General features: G+C 55.4%; 1 protein-coding gene across 19 annotated transcripts in view; it reads left to right on the top strand.

The window, feature by feature from the left end:
* Nucleotides 1-18133, top strand: part of ATP2B2 (ATPase plasma membrane Ca2+ transporting 2) — a 392914-nt gene that overhangs the window by 358945 nt on the left and 15836 nt on the right. For all 19 annotated transcript variants that reach the window (XM_035276284.3, XM_035276294.3, XM_035276289.3 and 16 more), the window contains 8 exons: nt 199-433; nt 8033-8212; nt 8409-8496; nt 12407-12513; nt 12974-13165; nt 15566-15779; nt 17404-17615; nt 17755-17862. In XM_035276284.3, coding sequence (XP_035132175.1) covers nt 199-433; nt 8033-8212; nt 8409-8496; nt 12407-12513; nt 12974-13165; nt 15566-15779; nt 17404-17615; nt 17755-17862 — 1336 coding nt within the window. The remainder of the gene's footprint in view (nt 1-198; nt 434-8032; nt 8213-8408; nt 8497-12406; nt 12514-12973; nt 13166-15565; nt 15780-17403; nt 17616-17754; nt 17863-18133) is intronic.

Genomic DNA, 18133 nt, shown 5'->3' with positions numbered 1-18133 from the left:
TAACACATCAAAGTGGGGCTGCACTTGCTGAGTGGCCTGGGCAGAAATTGTAGGAAGGATGCCTGATTTCACCCAGCCTGGGGGATGGACTGAATGGGCACTGGATGACCAGCCACAGCCAGCTGGCCATCACTAGGGTTCGAGCCATTCAGAAGGAGCATTCCCTGAGCTCCCCATCTCCCTTCCATCTTCCCCTAGGTGCTGCAAAATCCTCAGCGGGGCGGGAGAGCCCCGTGTCTTCCGGCCCCGCGACCGGGACGAGATGGTAAAGAAGGTGATTGAGCCCATGGCTTGCGACGGGCTCCGCACTATCTGCGTGGCCTACCGCGACTTCCCCAGCAGCCCCGAGCCGGACTGGGACAACGAGAATGACATCCTCAATGACCTCACCTGCATCTGCGTGGTGGGCATCGAGGACCCCGTGCGGCCAGAGGTAGGCCCCAGGGCCAGGCAGCTCAGGGGAAGGAGGCCAGCCCCCTGGGTGACCTGGAATAAGTCACTTCACCTCTCTGAGTCTCAGTTTCCACACAGTGCCCATGGGGATCTCCTTTTGCGATCCTCATAAGAGGATCGCCCATGAGAAACAGTGGAGACCACACATGGCATGGGTCAGCCCAGAAGGACACAGAACCCACAGGCTGCCAGCAGGCATTGCTCTGTCATGGGGGCAGTCCTCAAGCTGTCCACCCAGCCACCACAAGCTCTTCCCTCTGGTCCCCCAAGGGACAGGTGTAGGGACTGCCCTGCCTTAGAAACCTCTTGCCCTGCAAGAGCCAGGATCTCTTGTAACAAATCTACAAGCCTGGATTCCAGGGTCCCTGCAAAGGACACACCCAATAGCAAAGGTCATTGCTCTCAGGAGAACCTGAAATATGGTGTCCCTGTCAGTATGTATAGTTCTCCCAATGTAGATGCAGTTTACCAACCAGTTTGCCCTAGCAAGCTGGCCTAGGAACACAGCTGAGTCTACCTTTATTGGGTTTCCAGGAGAACAGAGCTAGAAAGTGAACTGAAGGTCACATCCTCAAGCAGAAGGGAAGGGGGCTGACAGCACCCAATTCGCAAGGATCAAGGGAGGTGATGCCCATCAGTACACCTAGTGGGGTGCTCAGCACACAGTAGGTCTTCAGTCTCCTTTAGCTGAAACTGCATCTGGGTGGGAAAGGCCAAGAGCTCAGTGCTGGACCTTCCAGGGTCAGGGGAGGATGGGATGTGTATGGTCTGTGGGGCTGCCCAGGCTGAAGAGAGGCTGTGGGGAGCAGAGAAAGCCATCCTGAATCTCCAAAACACTGCATGGGCGGGCAGTGAGTCAGCTCACACTGCCAGACCCCAGGGGAGCACCCAGGGCATGAGGCAGGGTGCGGGAGGAGCTAGCTTCCACTTCCTCCCAGGACTCACTCAGCTGCTGGGTCCAGACCGGATGCCCTGGCCAGGCCTGGCTGGGTCCGGATTGGCCTTAGCTGTAAGATTTGGTGCTGATGCTTTGCAGGCCCACCTCCTCTACTCCTTGGTGGACCTACCCTGACACTGTTGTTTGGGGGTCTCTGGCCATTCCCTACTCCTCTCTGAACCTCAGTATCCCTTTCTTTATGGTAAAAGGGATAGACAAGATGCCCTCCAAGTTGCTGGCCCTGATGTTGTAAAATTCTGCTTTCCAAAGAAAAATGAAACCAGGTTCCAGGCATGGACTTTAACATTTTAGGCAGCAGGGAGCAGGGTCAAAGTGTGAGCTCAGACATCAAACAGATCTGTGATCCTGAGTGACCACATACCTTGCTGTGTGACGTTGGACCAGTTACATAACTTCTCTGAGCCTCATCTACATACTGGGAATAATAATAGTATCACACACACCCACTCCGGGATATTATGAAGGCTCAGATTATGCATCTAAAGCAACAAGCAGAGCATCTGGCACCAGATAAGTGGCCCACATACGTGGGTCTCCTTCCTTCATCCCCTCTCCAGTCGATTTTGTTACCCTAGATCCAGGAACACGTAACAGCCTTTGACACACAGCCCAGCCTACCAAAGGTGTTCCATGAGCATTTGTGGAATAAATGAATGAGAATGAATGGGACTGGAACCCCAATCTTCCACACGTGTCTAATGCTCCTATCCACCTCCCCCCCTCCACACACACACACACACACACACATACACACACACACACACCCTCCTGTGGGGGTGTCATTGTGGCCTCTACACTCCTGTCAAGATCCTAAAACAGCAAAGACAATTAATGCCCCTGGAGCTTGGCAGTGAAGCCCATACGTGCTTTCCTGCAAACCTCTTTCTCCATGCACAGACAGGCCGTTTATCAGCCTCCCTGTGGGACGCCCACTCATTACCAGATGTTAATGGGTTCAGGCCTTGCTGTGATGTGTTATCTCCTTACTGGAAACTCTTCATCCTTGTGCAGCACTCGAGGCTGGCCTGCCCACACCCTGTGGCTCCCCTGTCCTTCCCAACCCCAAAGTCTCCCCCCCACCCCTCCCAGTGCTCCTGGCTCACCACCCTGCCTTGGAAGCATCCCTTAGGTGAATGGAAGACAGCAGCAAACACAAACTCTTATTTGACCACAACCCACAATAAGAAATGTATTTTATGTCACGACTCAGTGAACACACACAGTTAACCAAAACAAGAGTTTCACAAAATAATAGGATGCACTTAACTATTTTCTCTTCTTCTGTTTCTTTCTTTTTAAAATGTTGGTCACCACCCACTAAAATTTCATGTCACTAACAGGGCATGACTTGAGGTTTGAGTGGCCGATCTAGTCCAAACACCTTCCCCGACAAACCCCGATTTGCAGAAGAAAACACTGAGGCAAAGGGGGACAGTGATGTGCCCAAAGTGACTGGGGAACCCAGGTCAGAACAGGTTTTCTGCCTCCCCGCCTCAGGGCCTTTGCCTGGTTTCAAAAAAAAGGAAAGGACAAGTAGTTCTAAGTCAAAAGGATAAGCAGATGAGGACAAGGATGAGAGCTCCCCATGCCCAGGGCCTGAGGGGGCAGAGCTGGGTCCCTGGCATTTTCTCTTGACAGCATGGTCATCCAGAGAAGTTGGCCGCAGACACAGACTCTGGGAAAGGGGGACCTGGAACCAACCTCCAACCCCCAACTTGGCTGCTAACAAGCCACTTCCCTCTGTAAGCCTCAGTGTTCTCATCTGTGAAATGGTAGGTCAGCCCAGGTGCCCCTTGGGTCCCTCCCAAGCTCTGACATCCCCAGAGAGAGAGCTAGTTGACTGGAAGACTTAACCTCACATCTTCCTCCACTTCTTCAGTCAGGGCGTCTGTGTGGTCCACCCTCTCTCCTGTTGGCTCATCCCTGGGATGTCTACATGGGAGTCATAAACCGTTTCACAGCAGTCACTTACTCAAGCGATGCAGCAGACTCCAGGGACATGGGTTCTAATTCTGCTCCTGCCACTCCCTCACAGATGGTCTCAGTTTCCCTGCCTGAAAACTGAGAGAATCAGACTGTCCAGCATTCACAGTGAGGGGCACAGCAGGGTTGCAGGTGACACCACTTGCCAGCATAAAAGCTCAGACCTGCTGATCATCATCTCTGCGTGGGGTGGGAGGGATCAGGACCCAAGGAGGCGTGTGGATAAGGTTTTGTTTATTTGTCGGTTTTTTAGGTAGGTCATTCCTGCCCCCTCTAGCTCCCTGGTTCCCATCTCAGAGGCAGCCACTATCCCCATTTTGGGGGGCAACCTTCAAGGAACATGTGTGCCTATGGTGGCTGTGTTTTATGTCAAGCTCTCCTGGGCTCTGTCCTCCTGGACTCAACCCTTTCTACAGAATTCTTTGTTACCCTCCATAAATCTCATAAATGAACTTCCTGCCTGGTGCCTCCAGCGTAGGAGGCTAAGCCAGAGGGTAAATGTCAGCCCAGACCATCTCTAGGGTCCTACAGACACACTAAGATTCATTTTGCAACTGCAAGAAACCAATCTCTACCTCCCTTGCTTTCCCTTACTGTCAAGGGGTTGAATCTCCACGTTGCCTCCCTCCCAGGAGAAGACCAAAGGCTAGAGCAGATTAAACGCCCTTGCCAAAACACCCCACTGTCGGCCCTTACAGCGGGTACATTTTCCAAGGCCGATTGAAGCCAGTGCCAATAAAGCCATCAGGAGAGCAGCGGTCTGGGATCTGCCAGGTTATCCGGGGGTGTTTGAAGCCCTCGGAGTTACCGACAACGGCTGTCACCAGAAACAACAGATGTTTAAAAGCCTTTATTTAATGAAAACAGGAAGTGCCTATTTCCTGGCTGCTTTTCCTCAGTGAGAAATATCTAGAATAATTTTAGGGAAAGAAGTCATTTTTTCCCCAAACTTATTTATTTTTTATTTCACAGCAATTTTATTGATGTGGGAAGCATATTTCAACCAGATTGATGCCTCTGGGGGTTGAGTCTTAATCATCTCTGGATCCTCAGCATCCAGAGCAGTTAGATGCTCCAGAGCTGTTTGTCCAATTAGTGAATGAGTGAGCCACAAAATTAAGTCCTGAGAGCAGCTTAAGGAAACATTCCATTGGGTTGCAAGAGTCAGGAATGGCTTCACGAATAGACAGCATTTCACTTATGTGATGGGAAGACTTGACACATAAAGGCTAAGGGAGGGAGGGCATTCCAGGCCTCAGAAGGGACAGCATGGGCAGGGCAAGAAGGTGGGAAGGGATGCAGAGGGGCTACGGCCTCGAAAATGCCCTGTTGCATTTATGAGAGGAAGGGAGCTTGAAAAAGGCATGCATGTGCCCGTCCTGTGCTTGGGCTGTTTGTGCCATCATAGAGCTCCCCCCAGCCTTGCTGAAGGGTTGGATACTATTGTACCCGTTTTACAGATGAGGAAACCGGGCTCATGTGAGACCCTAGAGCAGAGCCCAGCCCAGCCTTGTGGTCCCAAGCCCTCTCCCCACTGCACAGAGGAAAGTATAGGGTCTGCAAAAATTAGCCTCCTTTTTCTCATGAAGCCAGCTTGCTTAGAGAGGGCCAGAAGATGGCTGATTTGGGCTCCAGGAGACAGTCGCGAAAGCGAGTCTTTCTACAATGCAGCCCCAATCACCTCATTCCTGGCTCAGAGCTTCCCACAGTTCCCAGTGCCTGAAGGAGCACATCCCTGATCCAGCACCTTCTGCCCCTCTCCAACTTCATGGTCTCCAGTCCCTACCCCACATCCTCCCTCAGCCTCAGCCCCTCCAGATCACCTGCAGCACGGCCCTCAGGCCCATTCACACCTCAGGCCTTCTCTGCCAGTGCAGAGTGGACAGTTCTCTGTGGCCAGGGCTAATCTGTGTTCATCTGTGTAGCCTGAGCCCCCTGGCACAATACCAGGAACCGGAGCCTCAGTTGGCAGCTCAAACATCGCCTCCTCCGGGAAGCCATCCTTGATTTCTCCTCCCCACCCACTTTCTTCTAAAGTAATAGCACTCTCTGTGCTCACTTCAGTAGCACATACGCTCAGTAGTACCAAAACCCCCTTCTGTGTTCCCACAGCCTTTTGTATAGGACTGTACCAAAGGCCCTGCCTCCAAACAGAGTACAGGTCTGATTCAGGGTAATGCTCTGTTATCTGAAAAAAATAAAGGTTATGTAAAAGAATCAGCTAGACTTGTTCCACAGTGGAGCAGTGAGCATTAAAGGGAGGGAGTGCCCTGTCATCAGGGGTGTGCAAGCAGAGGCTGACCAGCCCATCTATTGAGGACACCTGGGAACAGATCTAGGCAATGAGCAGAGGGTCAGAGTCAATGATCCAAAGTCTTCCAACTCCAAGACCTCCAGCATCTTTGAAACCAACAGCCTAAATTCCTCCTTTTAGGAACAGGAGCCAGATAAGGTGTATGTTCCCAGGAAACAGCACCTCCTTCTATTCTTAGGGGCAGGAGACAGCAGGGCCCACAGCCCAGGTTACAGCCACCATGAGTATATTAGTAAGTTATGTGAACAGGATCTTGGACACTCCACACCCCCACTCCCTCCAGCTCTGTAAAAATGAGGTCACATTTGCTTATGTGATTAGCTGCTGTGGCACGAGGCAGAGGCCTGGCTCACATGGCCAGCAAACCCTGAGTGGGCACCGGAAGGCTTCTCCCCAGGCCTTGGAATAAGCCCCAGAGGAGGCTGGTGGTCAGCTGACCCTGTTCTAACCCTTAAACAACAGGGAGATCACCACCTGTCACCACAGAGCCAGTCTCTTAGACAACTCCAGTAGCTAGAGAGGCCTCCTTACAGGGACCCTGCCCCTCCCCGACATCCATTCCTCATGCCACAAGACAGCCACGCTCAGAAGTACGGGTTTCCTCTTGAAGGCGTGAGGGTGGAACCCCTGAAAGAGAGCAGCCCCACAGGCTGACACTCAGGCAGGTCACTGGTGGCCAGGGTAGGGGAAGAGAGGCTAGGCCAGAGGCATGGTAGCCAGAGGCAGGGTGGGCAGTGATCCAGCATGAGACAACAGTGATGGCAGCTGCTGTGAATGGAGTGGATACAGGCCAGATATTCAAGGCCAATCCTTGTTCCTCCCATTGCTGAGGGCAGAAAGGCAGGCCCAGGCAGGAGCTGTGCCAATCAGGCTTGGCGCCCCTTCTCACTCTGTACTAGTTTTCTAGGGCTGCTGTAACAAAGTCACACAAATTGAGTGGCTCAAACAGCAGCAGTTCGTTGTCTCACAGTCCTGGAAGCTGGACATCTGTCCAAGACCAAGGTGTCAGCAGGCCTGGTTCTTTCTAACAGCGGTACGGAGGCACTGTCCGTGCCTCTCTCCCAGCTTCCAGTGGCTTACTGGCCGTCTTTGGCTTCGTTGGAGTGTAGAAGCAGCACCCGGATTTCTGCCTGGCGTCTCCTCTGTATATCTTTATGTCCAGATTTCCTCTTTATAAGGACACGAGTCCTGTTGGATTAGGGCTCACCCTGATGAGCTCATTTTAACCGGATTACCTCTATAATGACCCTATCTCCAAGCAAGGTCACATTCATAGGTACTGGAGCTTAGGGCTCCAGTCTGTGTTTTGGGAGGAATACAACTCAATCCATAGTTTTCCAACTCCCTTAGCCGTGGCTTGGTAGGTGGACGCTGGAATTCGCTCCTGGTCACTGTGGGGTGCGCAGGGAGGGAACATCGGACTGAGCGCTTCCAGGCTGGAGATTCTAATGTGCTGTGGTCTTTCCAAACAACTGGATTTTCTGTCCTTGACATGTTCTCTCGCACTGAAAGATGTTCTGCAGCAAATATTATTTTATTATTTGTCACTGCCCTAGGGTAAGAATCACTCATTCCATTGATTTCTGTTCTGTATAAAGGGCTGCTGCAGCTCCAGGCTGATTTCCACAGGGAAACCCTCAGCTCTGCTCAGGGCGAGCTGTGGTGGGGGGGGGGTGAGGCGGGGCAAGGGAGCCTTGTGGCTTCTGATTGGCTGGCTATGATCTAGCCTGATTGTCCCAGACATCCATCTGTCATTATAGTCAGAGAGGGCAGGATCTATCCTTATTATTGCAGAGAAATGGTATATTTTACATGAAGCATAATCCTTTATATTCTAAAGTTGTGTCACATTCTGTAAGTAAAATGCCCCCAAATGCAAATGTCTCCCCAAGAAACTGAAAATACACAAATGGATTTGTCAAGTTTGCAGGAACTGTGTATGTGGATGAGGCAAGGACAAGGTCACATGCTTACCTGGGGCCAGATCCAAGGAGTCTTTCCAAAGTCTTCGCCCAGGTCAAGACAGCCAATGGTTCTGTCTCCAGGTGGACTATCATGGTCAATAGGTGGTGGCCACTGGGACTCTGGTGCGAACCACATCAGGATTTAATCAAAGGATGTGTGATCGATTAACAATGCCTGCCTGGGCATGGGAAGGGAGGCTGTGGCCCATGTGCCATGTGTGGCATCAGTATCTCATAGTCATCTAGTCCCCTTTCAGTAAAGCAGCCTGTGAGAAGGGCTCCTCTAGAATCCATGAAGACGGGTGGGGGGGACCTGCCTGAGGTGGTGCCCTCCCCCATGGCCCCTGCCCTCCTGCCCAGGTCCCAGAAGCCATCCGCAAGTGCCAGCGGGCAGGCATCACGGTCCGCATGGTCACTGGTGACAATATCAACACGGCTCGGGCCATCGCCATCAAGTGCGGCATCATCCATCCTGGGGAGGACTTTCTATGCCTCGAGGGCAAGGAGTTCAACAGGAGGATCCGAAACGAGAAGGGGGAGGTGCGTGTCCCAGTGTAGTGTCCTCAGGGGCGCGCGCTTAGATGGAGGCTGGGAGGCAGGGTGCTGCATGATTATACAGAAGCCAGCCGGTGTGCTGCTGAGAGCCCAGTAACTCTGGGCATGTCCCCTCCCTTCTCCAGGCCTCAGTTTCTCTCCCCGACCCCACCGACCTGCCCCCTTCCCCATCCCTCTCCAGATTGAGCAGGAGCGAATTGACAAGATCTGGCCAAAGCTGCGAGTGCTGGCTCGCTCCTCCCCCACGGACAAGCATACCCTGGTCAAAGGTAAGACTTGGGCGGGCATGGGCAATCCTGAAGCCCAGCAGCAGGCCAGAAGCTGGGCCCTCCTCTCCTGGCACTTGCTGCTTCTTCCCAGGAAGGAAGGGCCCCTCACCCTGGACTCTCCACATCTGGGCACAGCCTTATGTCACCCCCTTTTCAGCCCTGGGAGCCTGCAAGGGGTCAGAAGGAGATGGGACAGAGTCTTCTCTCTGGGCCTCCAACTCCCCTAGGAAGCAATGGACCTGGGTATGTGTGGGGTCCCAAGCTCACAACTCAGGGCGGAATGGGACTCACGCACCTGTTCTATGTGGCCAGTGCAGCGCCTTTTTCAATGATGAATTTGAAAGACTACGCAGATCTTGCTCTCTCACCTTTGACACAGTCCTTACTGCTGCTCGTCCGACACTCAGCCTACTTTGCTCGTTCTCAGTCTGGTCTCAGAGCTTATGAGTTTGAGTCTCTTAGTCTGCCTGGTCCCTGAGGCCCCCAACCAACATTTGTGACCAAGACCCCAGGGATGGGCTCTCCTGGGAATAGCCACCCAAGAGATGAGACCAAAGTGGAAGTCTTGCTCCTCCCTCCAGAGGGAGAGTGCACCTCTCACTGAGCCTAGCTGGCCAGGGGCTGGGGACTCTTTATTTTTTTTTTTATTTGAGACAGGGTCTCCCTCTGTCACCCAGGCTAGAGTGCAGTGGTGCGATCACTGCTCACTGCAGCCTCAAACTCCTAGGCTCAAGCAATCCTCCTGCCTCAACCTCCCAAGTAGCTAGCACTACAGGTGTATGTCAACATGCCTGCTTTTTTTTAATTCTTTATAGAGACAGGTTATCAGTATATTGCCCAGGCTGGTCTCGAACTCCTGGCCTCAAGCAATCCTCCCGCCTTGGCCTCCCAAAGTGCTAGGATTACAGGCAGGAGCCACTATGCCCAGCCAAATGTGCATTTTTAGAGTCACACGGTCCTGGCTTTGCCATTGACCTGCTCTGTGGCCTTGGGCAAATCCCATTCTAGGACTCAGTTTTCTCATTTGTAAAATAGCTATGGGAGCAGGTATCCACCAGAGATCAGCCCTAAAACATCCTGGATTCCTCTTTCAAAGGTGCTGCCCAACGACATTGATGGAAGCAGATCTGGCCTGGGGAGAGAAACCCAGAACCCCAGAGCCACAAGGGAGCAGAAGGCCCCCAATGCATCCCTCTTCCTTCACTCATTCTCTCCATAACCATTTACTGAGGCCCTGCTGGGTGCCAGCCCTGCTCAGGGCAGGCATGGTCCTAGGCCAGGTCGCATGCAGCAGGCGTTGAATAAGTGGTCCCTGCATAGAGCAAAAGGCTGCACTGCTGGCAGGGGGGCTCTGGGCCCGACACTGGCCTCTAACTCGGCCTATGGAGGCTTTAGGTCACAGGCCATGGAAGGTGGATGGGCTCCAGGGTTGGTGAGGCCTGGGCTTGGGGCAAGGCAGGGAACTGCTCTGCAAAGGGCTAGAGGCAGAAGATCCCTAGGTGCCTTCAAGGACCTGGGCCAGGACCTCGGGGCGGGAGACGGAAGCTACAGGAGACTGGAGAAGGTGCAGGGGTGGCAGATCCTGCAGGGACCCCCTCCCACGAGTACCTGCCATGGCCTGTACCCTGTCACCAGGCTCGGGAGCATGGGAGGGTTCCGAGGGTAGAAGCATCGCTTTAGAAAACTAACGCTGCAGTGCAGAGCATTTCCTGGCAGAGGAGGGACCAGCAGGATTGTCCCCTCAAGAGTTGTCACCTGCCCTCAGTGGCAACACCTCAAGTGGAGCTGCCAGATGTGGGTCTGGGAAAGTGTGGGTGGTACAGGGGTCTGGGCTGGGCGGGGGGTTTGGATGTCATGGTGGGATGAGGAGCAGGAGGATCTGGAACCCCATCAGTCTATACCTATTGGAGTAGATAGAGAGTTGGACATTGAGCCAGGAGGGAGAGCAGGCCTGAGACAGAGTCCTGGGTGGCACATGTGGGTTGGGAGAGAGGAGCTGCAGAACCCAAGAGCTGCCCGAGTGATGGTGGAGGTTGAGAACCTACCAGAGGAGACCAAGGGGAGGAGGCTAGAGGGGCGGGAGGACGGCCAGGAGGGAGTGGTGTGGGGAAGACAAGGAAGGAGACCTGTGGAGGAGGAAGGTGTGGCCCACAGTGAGAATCGCTGCTGAGAGGTCTGCGGGGACAGAACAGAAATGTGACCATAGGAGGCTGCCACAGGACAGCCCCTGGTGACTGCACACAGTCAGGCCACCCCAAGCCTGGAGGCAGGGAGGGGGTCTGGGGAGAGGTTTCCACCCAGCTTTCCGCACCACTCAGGCCATGCAAAGGTCCGTGCTGCCCGGGAGCCACAGGGCAGAAATTTGACCCCTCCCTGCCTTGGAGGAGCCCCCAGGCTGACTGAGGGAACCGTGGAGACTCAGGCCTAATGTGCCAAGTGGACAAGCTCAGAGAGGCTGAGTCCAGGATGGGGGAACTGTGGGCTTGATGCCAGCTGGGCGGGAGCAGCCCAGGACGATTCCCAGAACACATGGCACTGCAGCTGGGCCTGAAAGAGGGGAGAGCTGCAGGGAGCATGTGGGCCCCAAGTCGTGGAACTCAGCCCCTCATTCCAGCTGCCGATGTCTGCTAGGCACAGACCAGAGAGATGCACAAGGACGGAGCAGCACATAGAGTTACAGGGACCTGATTACCGGCGGGCGAGGGTCCTCAGAGGGTCAGAAAGGCTTCTTGGGAAAAGCAGCATCTGAGCCAAAAATACAGTACAGGTGGGTGACAGGAGCACCTCTGGCAGAGGGAGCAGCCTACGCAGAGACAGGGCCAGCGGGGGCCAGGAGGCACCAGCTCTGTGGGACTGCAAGCCCTGATCGGGGGTGGCCAGGGGATGAGAGAAGAGAAGAGGTCAGGGTGTGATTGAGGCCTGGTCACAGAGGACTTCATAAGTGGAGATGAGAACCTGGATATTATCCTGAAGCCAAGCAGAATGACGTTCCAGGGGAGGGGACTGGTTCAGATATGGGTGTTAGATCCTGGAGTTGCTGTGGGGAAGCAGGTTGGAGGGGAGCCCAGAGTCAGTGAGAGGAAACTCAGTGACGCTGGTGGCAGGGGATGGGGACGGAGAGAAAAGGAAGGGTTTCAGTGGGATTTTGGAGCCAGAATTGGCAGGTCTTGGTGATACATTTGATGTGCAGAATGAAAAAGAGACTCATGGAAGCTGACACTCAAATTCCTGACCTGCCCACTCACATCCCTGCTTGTGCACACCATGAATGAGGAGTCCCACAAACTCCACAGGTCCTCACCAATGACCTCCTTCACCCATCCTTTTCCACTGGCCCCAGCTCAGTGACTAAGGCACATGTCATCTATTCATTTTGTTCATTGTTGAATGTTTTATTGAAGATGAATGTCTGGAGAGAGGTCAGGGTCAGAAGGGTGGGGCAGAGGTCACTGGCAGATGGCAAAGCCAAGGCCTCCATGACAAGCCTGGACTCCCCAGGGAGAAGGTGCTAGCTAGTGGTGTCGGGAGGAACAGACGGTGGGGTCCTGCTAAAATGCTGGGAGCCCTGCAGAGGTGGAGTAGGCCCTGAGCAGTTAGAGGATGCAGTGTTTCTGGTTAGGGTGGGTGCCAGTGTGGCCACAGGTTGCAGAGAGCAAAGAGGGGGCTGGAGAGGTGAGCAGGGCCCGGGCCACGGGGGGCCCCAAGCTGGCACTGGCCCAATAAGAAGCCCAGCACATGCTGCTGGCAGCTGTAGGCCAGCCTGGAGCTAGGAAGAGCCTGGACAGAGGGGGCAGCTGGGCAGGGACCAGAGAGGAAGCATGCCCAGCCAGGCCCCTCCGAGGGCCATGGCTGGCCGGGGCTGCCCCCTCTCTGAGTGGCCCAGGGCCTGAGCACACTCCCGCTCCCACAGGCATTATTGACAGCACACACACCGAGCAGCGGCAGGTGGTGGCCGTGACAGGGGACGGGACCAACGATGGGCCTGCACTCAAGAAGGCCGACGTGGGCTTCGCCATGGTAGGAGCGGCCCGCAGAGGGCCTGGGTGGTGGGGCTGGGGAGATTGGGCTACATGGCCTTGGGCTGGCTGCTTGGGGACCCCAGTTCACTTGGCCCACCTGCCATCCGCCACATGTGCCCACCGTTGTCAAGGCTCAGTCTGGCCCTAAGGTCTTCCTGGAAAGACGTAGGATGCTCCTTGCTCTGGGGGAGCTATGTGAAGGGGGACAATTGCAGGCTGAGGAAGAAGGGAACAGCCGGAGAAGGGGCCAGGGTGAAGCTTCCTGAGGGAGAAGGAGGCTGGGTCTGTGAGGATCACGAAAAGTGGAGTGTCCCTGTGTGGTCTGGCTGTGCTGGGTCCACTGGGTGTGTGTACCAGGGAGTTGCGTAGCTGAGGATGTGGAGGGGTGAGGATGGTGATGCTAGAAGTGGTCAACTCCCCTGGCCACCCCACCCAGCCGGCTGTCCCTGTCCTTACAGGGCATCGCAGGCACTGACGTGGCCAAGGAGGCCTCAGACATTATCCTCACCGACGACAATTTCAGCAGCATCGTTAAGGCAGTGATGTGGGGCCGCAACGTCTACGACAGCATCTCCAAGTTCTTGCAGTTCCAGCTCACAGTCAATGTGGTGGCCGTGATTGTGGCCTTCACGGGTGCCTGCATCACACAGGTGGGTCCTCAGGAGGCCATACCAAAGCCCAGGGAGGCAGAGACCCCCAGAGAGGCTCGGGGCCCTTAGGGTAATCTACATCAGAACAGCCAGGGATGAGGCATCCATCGATGGAGAGCCTGTTGGGACCACAAACTGCGTCGCAGAGCTCAGGTGCAGGCACTGGCCCCAGGGGAGTTGAGGACATGAGGCTCAGAGAGGTGGCACGACTTGTTTAATGTCACCCAGCAAATGGGAGCTGTCAGGCTCACAGCCGGGCCCTCACTGCAGGAGGCAGGAAAGGGAATCCTCAAGAGAAGTCAGTGTCCTTGGCCACCAGTAGGGCAGAGGGAGGCGGGGCATGCCAGGGCCCAAGGGGGATCAGGCAGCGGGATGAAAACAAAGAGCCAGTGGGGGCCTGGCTCTGGGCTGGAGCGCAGAGTACCTCCAGAGGTGCGGGGTGGGGACAGCCCGAGGGAGTCGGGGTGCTCGCTCACTGGGAGTGTCAGAGAGGAGTCTGGCCAGATGCCACGAAGGGGTCTCGAGCAGCCACACTCACTGAGCCTGGCAGGCAGGCCCAGGAGGTCTGCAGACTCACTGCTGCTTCATCGCAGCTCCGCGAGGCGGGAACTGTGAAGATCCCAGTTTACAGAGACAGAAACTGAGGCTCAGAGGATGAACTGGCCAGGGACCTGCTGTTGATCTTGCAGCCTCCTGTTACCCCGCCTGGCTGCCTCCCCACAGGGGCTGACCAGCCCAGCCAGGGAGGCGAGGATGGGTCTCCCTTAGCCCCAGTGGATCCCTGAGGCCCAACCCTCCCAGTAGCCACCTGGGCAGACAAGCCCCTGCCTACAGGAGCCCCCAGAGGCCCACAGTGCAGCACTGCCCCAAGAGCTGTGTGGCTCTGGAACACTGCTCCCCTCTTTCTTGCTTCCTGAGCTGGGGGAATATAGGTGGCAGCTCCAGCTACCCCAGCCCAGAGCATCGGAGCCTTGGGAGGGTGGCTGGGGGCTTCCTTTTGCTCAGACGGGCCCTCTTTCTTGGTCTGTGGATGAGATGCTCCCTCTAGTGGCAGCTTTAGGAACACTCCCAGGGCAGCAGCACCCTGGAGACCAGAAGGTCTTGATGCCAAATAGGGAAACTGAGGTTCTGAGACAACTGTCAGCCTGAGGTCTTCGATTGAGTTGGTGGCAAGCCATGTCCTAAAGGAGGACAGGCACGCTTGACCCCGAGGCATATGGAATCAGAGAAGACCCGGGTGGGGAGGCCGGGGCAGGGGGAGCAAGGCTGAGGCAGGGAGGAGGTGGGAGAGAAGGCCAGGAACAGGGGCTGTGATGAAACCTAGGAGGTGATGAGTGGAAGAGATGCAGGTATATTGGGCCTTGGGAGAGTAGCGGTGGGAAGAGTAGTCAGTTTGGGCTGTTGAGCTAACAGGCTTTGGGAACTTCCTGGAGGAGGTGTTCACAGGCCTCTAGGTGGATGTGGCTAAAGCCACAGGGAGAGGAGAATGGGGCTAAGGCAGGAACACAGAGTTAGGAGGAGGGGAGGACGACAACCAGGAGACTGAGGTCAGGACTGCGAGTGGGAGGCAGTGGCCTAGTGCCAGGGCGAGGTCAGTAACATGAAGCTGAGAAGAGGTCCTGCAACTCATGACGCAGGACGTGCTGGTGACATTGGAGGGAGGCATTCTGGAGGTGTGGAGGGACCAAAGTCGGGCTGCTGTTGACAAGACGTGTGGGGGTGTGAGGAAGGATGGGGACAGCAGACTCAGCTCCACTCAGCCAGAGACAGGTCTGGAAGGGTCCCTCCCAGAACCTGGACAGCGGTGACCTACAAGTGGTGAGGTCCTTGACAAGTTTTAGCTGCTTCTGCTATTCCTTATTGATCAACATTTCCTGCCTTGAAATGTATTAATTTTTAAGTCATAGATATGCACAATAATTTTTTAAGGTAAGGTGGAATGATAAGAGGGGAGGAGAAATTGAGGGGCAAGGGATGGGCATTGTTTGTAGGAGAGCTCGAGAGGGAGGAGGCAGCGGGGGTGGAGGAGGCAGGAGCCCACACCAGAGGCGGTGGGAACGGTCTTGGCCTCAGCCAGGAGAGACTCCTCCTCAGGGGCTGGGGGGAAGCGGGGGAAGATGGTGAGATGCAGCTGAATTTACCAGAAGGCAGGGAGCTGGTGGCCATTGGACCTGTGGGGGACTCACTTCCCATGGTGGGGAAGATGGGGCTGAGGTGGCAGGTCTGCGTGTTCTCCAGAGAGGCCGTCAGAGAGGTGGCTCCATGCCTGCTGGGGAGCCAAGGGGCAGGTCAGCCTCCAACCTCTAGCAGGAGCCTGCGGGCACCACACGATGAGCCCACCCAGCACTTCACAGTGGCAGGTGGGCGCGCAGGTGACAACCTTCTCCCGCCCGTCCCCAGGACTCCCCTCTGAAGGCCGTGCAGATGCTCTGGGTGAACCTCATCATGGACACATTTGCCTCACTGGCACTGGCCACTGAGCCGCCCACAGAGACCCTGCTGTTGAGGAAGCCATACGGCCGCAACAAGCCGCTCATCTCCAGGACCATGATGAAGAACATCCTGGGTCACGCTGTCTACCAGCTCGCCCTCATCTTCACCCTGCTTTTTGTTGGTGAGCGCCTCGCCCACCCACACCTCTCCCAGGCGGGGCCACTGCCTTCTGGGGGCACCATGGCTCCCACCAAGCATTCTCGAGTCACAACCCCTCTTGTTTTGCCAATGGGGAAACTGAGGCCCAGGGAGGCAAGTAAGTTGCCCAAAGTCACACCAGCAAGTCATGAACAGGACCTGACCCTGTCCCAGCTCTGGCTGGCTGACCCCAAAGCCATCAGTGGCTTTCTCCACTGGTGACAGATCCCAGCACCAAGTACCTACTGTGCAAGGCCCTGTCTGGTGCTGAAGCACTGCATGGAAGCCCCAGAGGCTCCTGAGGTCGAGGGGAGAATGACTGGTCCCTTCTCAGACCCATTCCAATGCCTTATCCTGGCCCCGTGGAAGGGACCCTCGGTGAGGCTTCCTGGGAAGGGCACACATGCCCACACCACCACCGCTGATTCTCACAATGCTTCCACTTGGGCTGCCTGGTGGGTCTTCCACACAGTGAGGCAAGCACATTGGCTCCACTCCACCTTACAATCGAGGGCACCAAGGCTCAGAGAGGTGAGGTGACTTGGCCAAGGGCACACAGCCAGACTGAGGAAAAGGCACAGAACCAGGTCTGGCTGGGGCTAAGACTGGCCTGATTTCCACAGATGCTTCAGAGACAATCCCAGTAAAGCCTACCCCCAGGTCACAGATGAAGAAACAGAGGCCCAGAAAGGGGAAGGGTCTGGCCCACAGTCCCACATGGAGTTGGGGCAGGTGCTCCCCTTACAGGAGCCTCCTAGAGTTGGCCTTTCACTCATCCCCAGAGCCCAGAGTGTGATGGAGTTGGGGCATGGATCCCATTCCTCAAAAGCAGTCACCTTTTATACATTTTGAAAGTAGTATGTGTCGGGACACATTTTACTGTTGTAAAACTTAACATGAAAAGGCTTAGAGAAAGCCACCTATATGCAGAGCTAGAAGAGACTCAGAGGAAGAGGAGGGATGGGAGAGGAGAGGAGGGCAGGGGTCCCGATCGGCTTGCTGGCTTGGCCACTTGAGCAGTGCCTACCCTGGGTGGTCTTGGGACATCACCCAGAAAACTCCACAAGCCTCCTGGCACCACTTTACTCAGCTATGCAAAAAGACACAGGACCTGTAGCCTGGCCCAGAAGCCCTGGGCTCCGTATAGTAATTGGCATCTCTAATAGCCCCATGAACTTGCAGAGGTCTCAGCAAGCGACATGCTTGAGTACAAGCAGCAGCACTCTCGGGGCAGCCCGGAGCCTGCCACAGGTATCCTGTCCTCACAGTCCAGATGAGTTTGCCAGTCTGGGGTCGCTTTTTACAAGCCATGTCACCCAGTTACATGGCTGGCCATTCACCTTTATCAGGTTTCCACAGCAAAAGCGGAAGACAGTTCCCCAAGGCCTTTCTCCCCCAGAGGAGAAAGGATTTTGCCGAACCTTTGCTCCTACCCTCTGACCAGCCAACAGGTCGGCCACCTGGCCTGGCCCCCAGTGTCCAAGCATGCCTTGTTGTCTTGGGGACTCACCTTGCTGCTCAGAAGAGGCCCCCACGAAGGGCCGGGCATCTCCCCTCTGATGCTCCCATCGTGGCCTTCAGCCCAGCCCCGCCCTCTCACTTGGCAGGTGAGAAGATGTTCCAGATTGACAGCGGAAGGAACGCGCCCCTGCACTCGCCGCCCTCAGAACACTACACCATCATCTTCAACACCTTCGTCATGATGCAGCTCTTCAACGAGATCAACGCCCGCAAGATCCACGGCGAGCGCAATGTCTTTGACGGCATCTTCCGGAACCCCATCTTCTGCACCATCGTGCTGGGCACCTTTGCCATCCAGGTAGTGAGGCCCCAACCCTAACCAGGCCTGGGGTGGGTAGCAAGCAGCTGGAGCCCCTGGGCAGGGCCCTGAGAGCCAAGCCCTCTGTGCTGACCCCTGATAGCCTCTTTCTCTCTCTCTGCTCCCCTCTGACCTCCAGATAGTGATCGTGCAGTTTGGAGGGAAGCCATTCAGTTGCTCTCCACTGCAGCTGGACCAGTGGATGTGGTGCATATTCATTGGGTTAGGAGAGCTCGTTTGGGGTCAGGTAAGTTCCTGGTAGGTCGCAGGAGGTGCCTCTTAGCAGGGCAAGGGAGACAGCACTGGATGGAGAAACCAGGACCCCCAGAAATGGGCTGCCAGACCCCAGGCAAGGCCCTCCCTATCTCTGGACATCTGAGCAAGGGGGATTGTACCAGGTCCCATACTGGTCCTGTGGGTACCACGGTTCTGATTTTTCCTTATATCTATCTACCACTGCTCCTGTTGTTTATGTAATATTTTCTCTCAATCACGTCAGTTTTTTAAACTTAAATTTG

The sequence above is a fragment of the Callithrix jacchus genome, chromosome 15, assembly GCF_049354715.1.
Source record: "Callithrix jacchus isolate 240 chromosome 15, calJac240_pri, whole genome shotgun sequence".
In the NCBI taxonomy this organism is placed as follows: domain Eukaryota; kingdom Metazoa; phylum Chordata; class Mammalia; order Primates; family Cebidae; genus Callithrix; species Callithrix jacchus.
The sequence above is the reverse complement of the archived record's forward strand: the minus strand, read 5'-3'. Positions and strand labels throughout refer to the sequence as shown.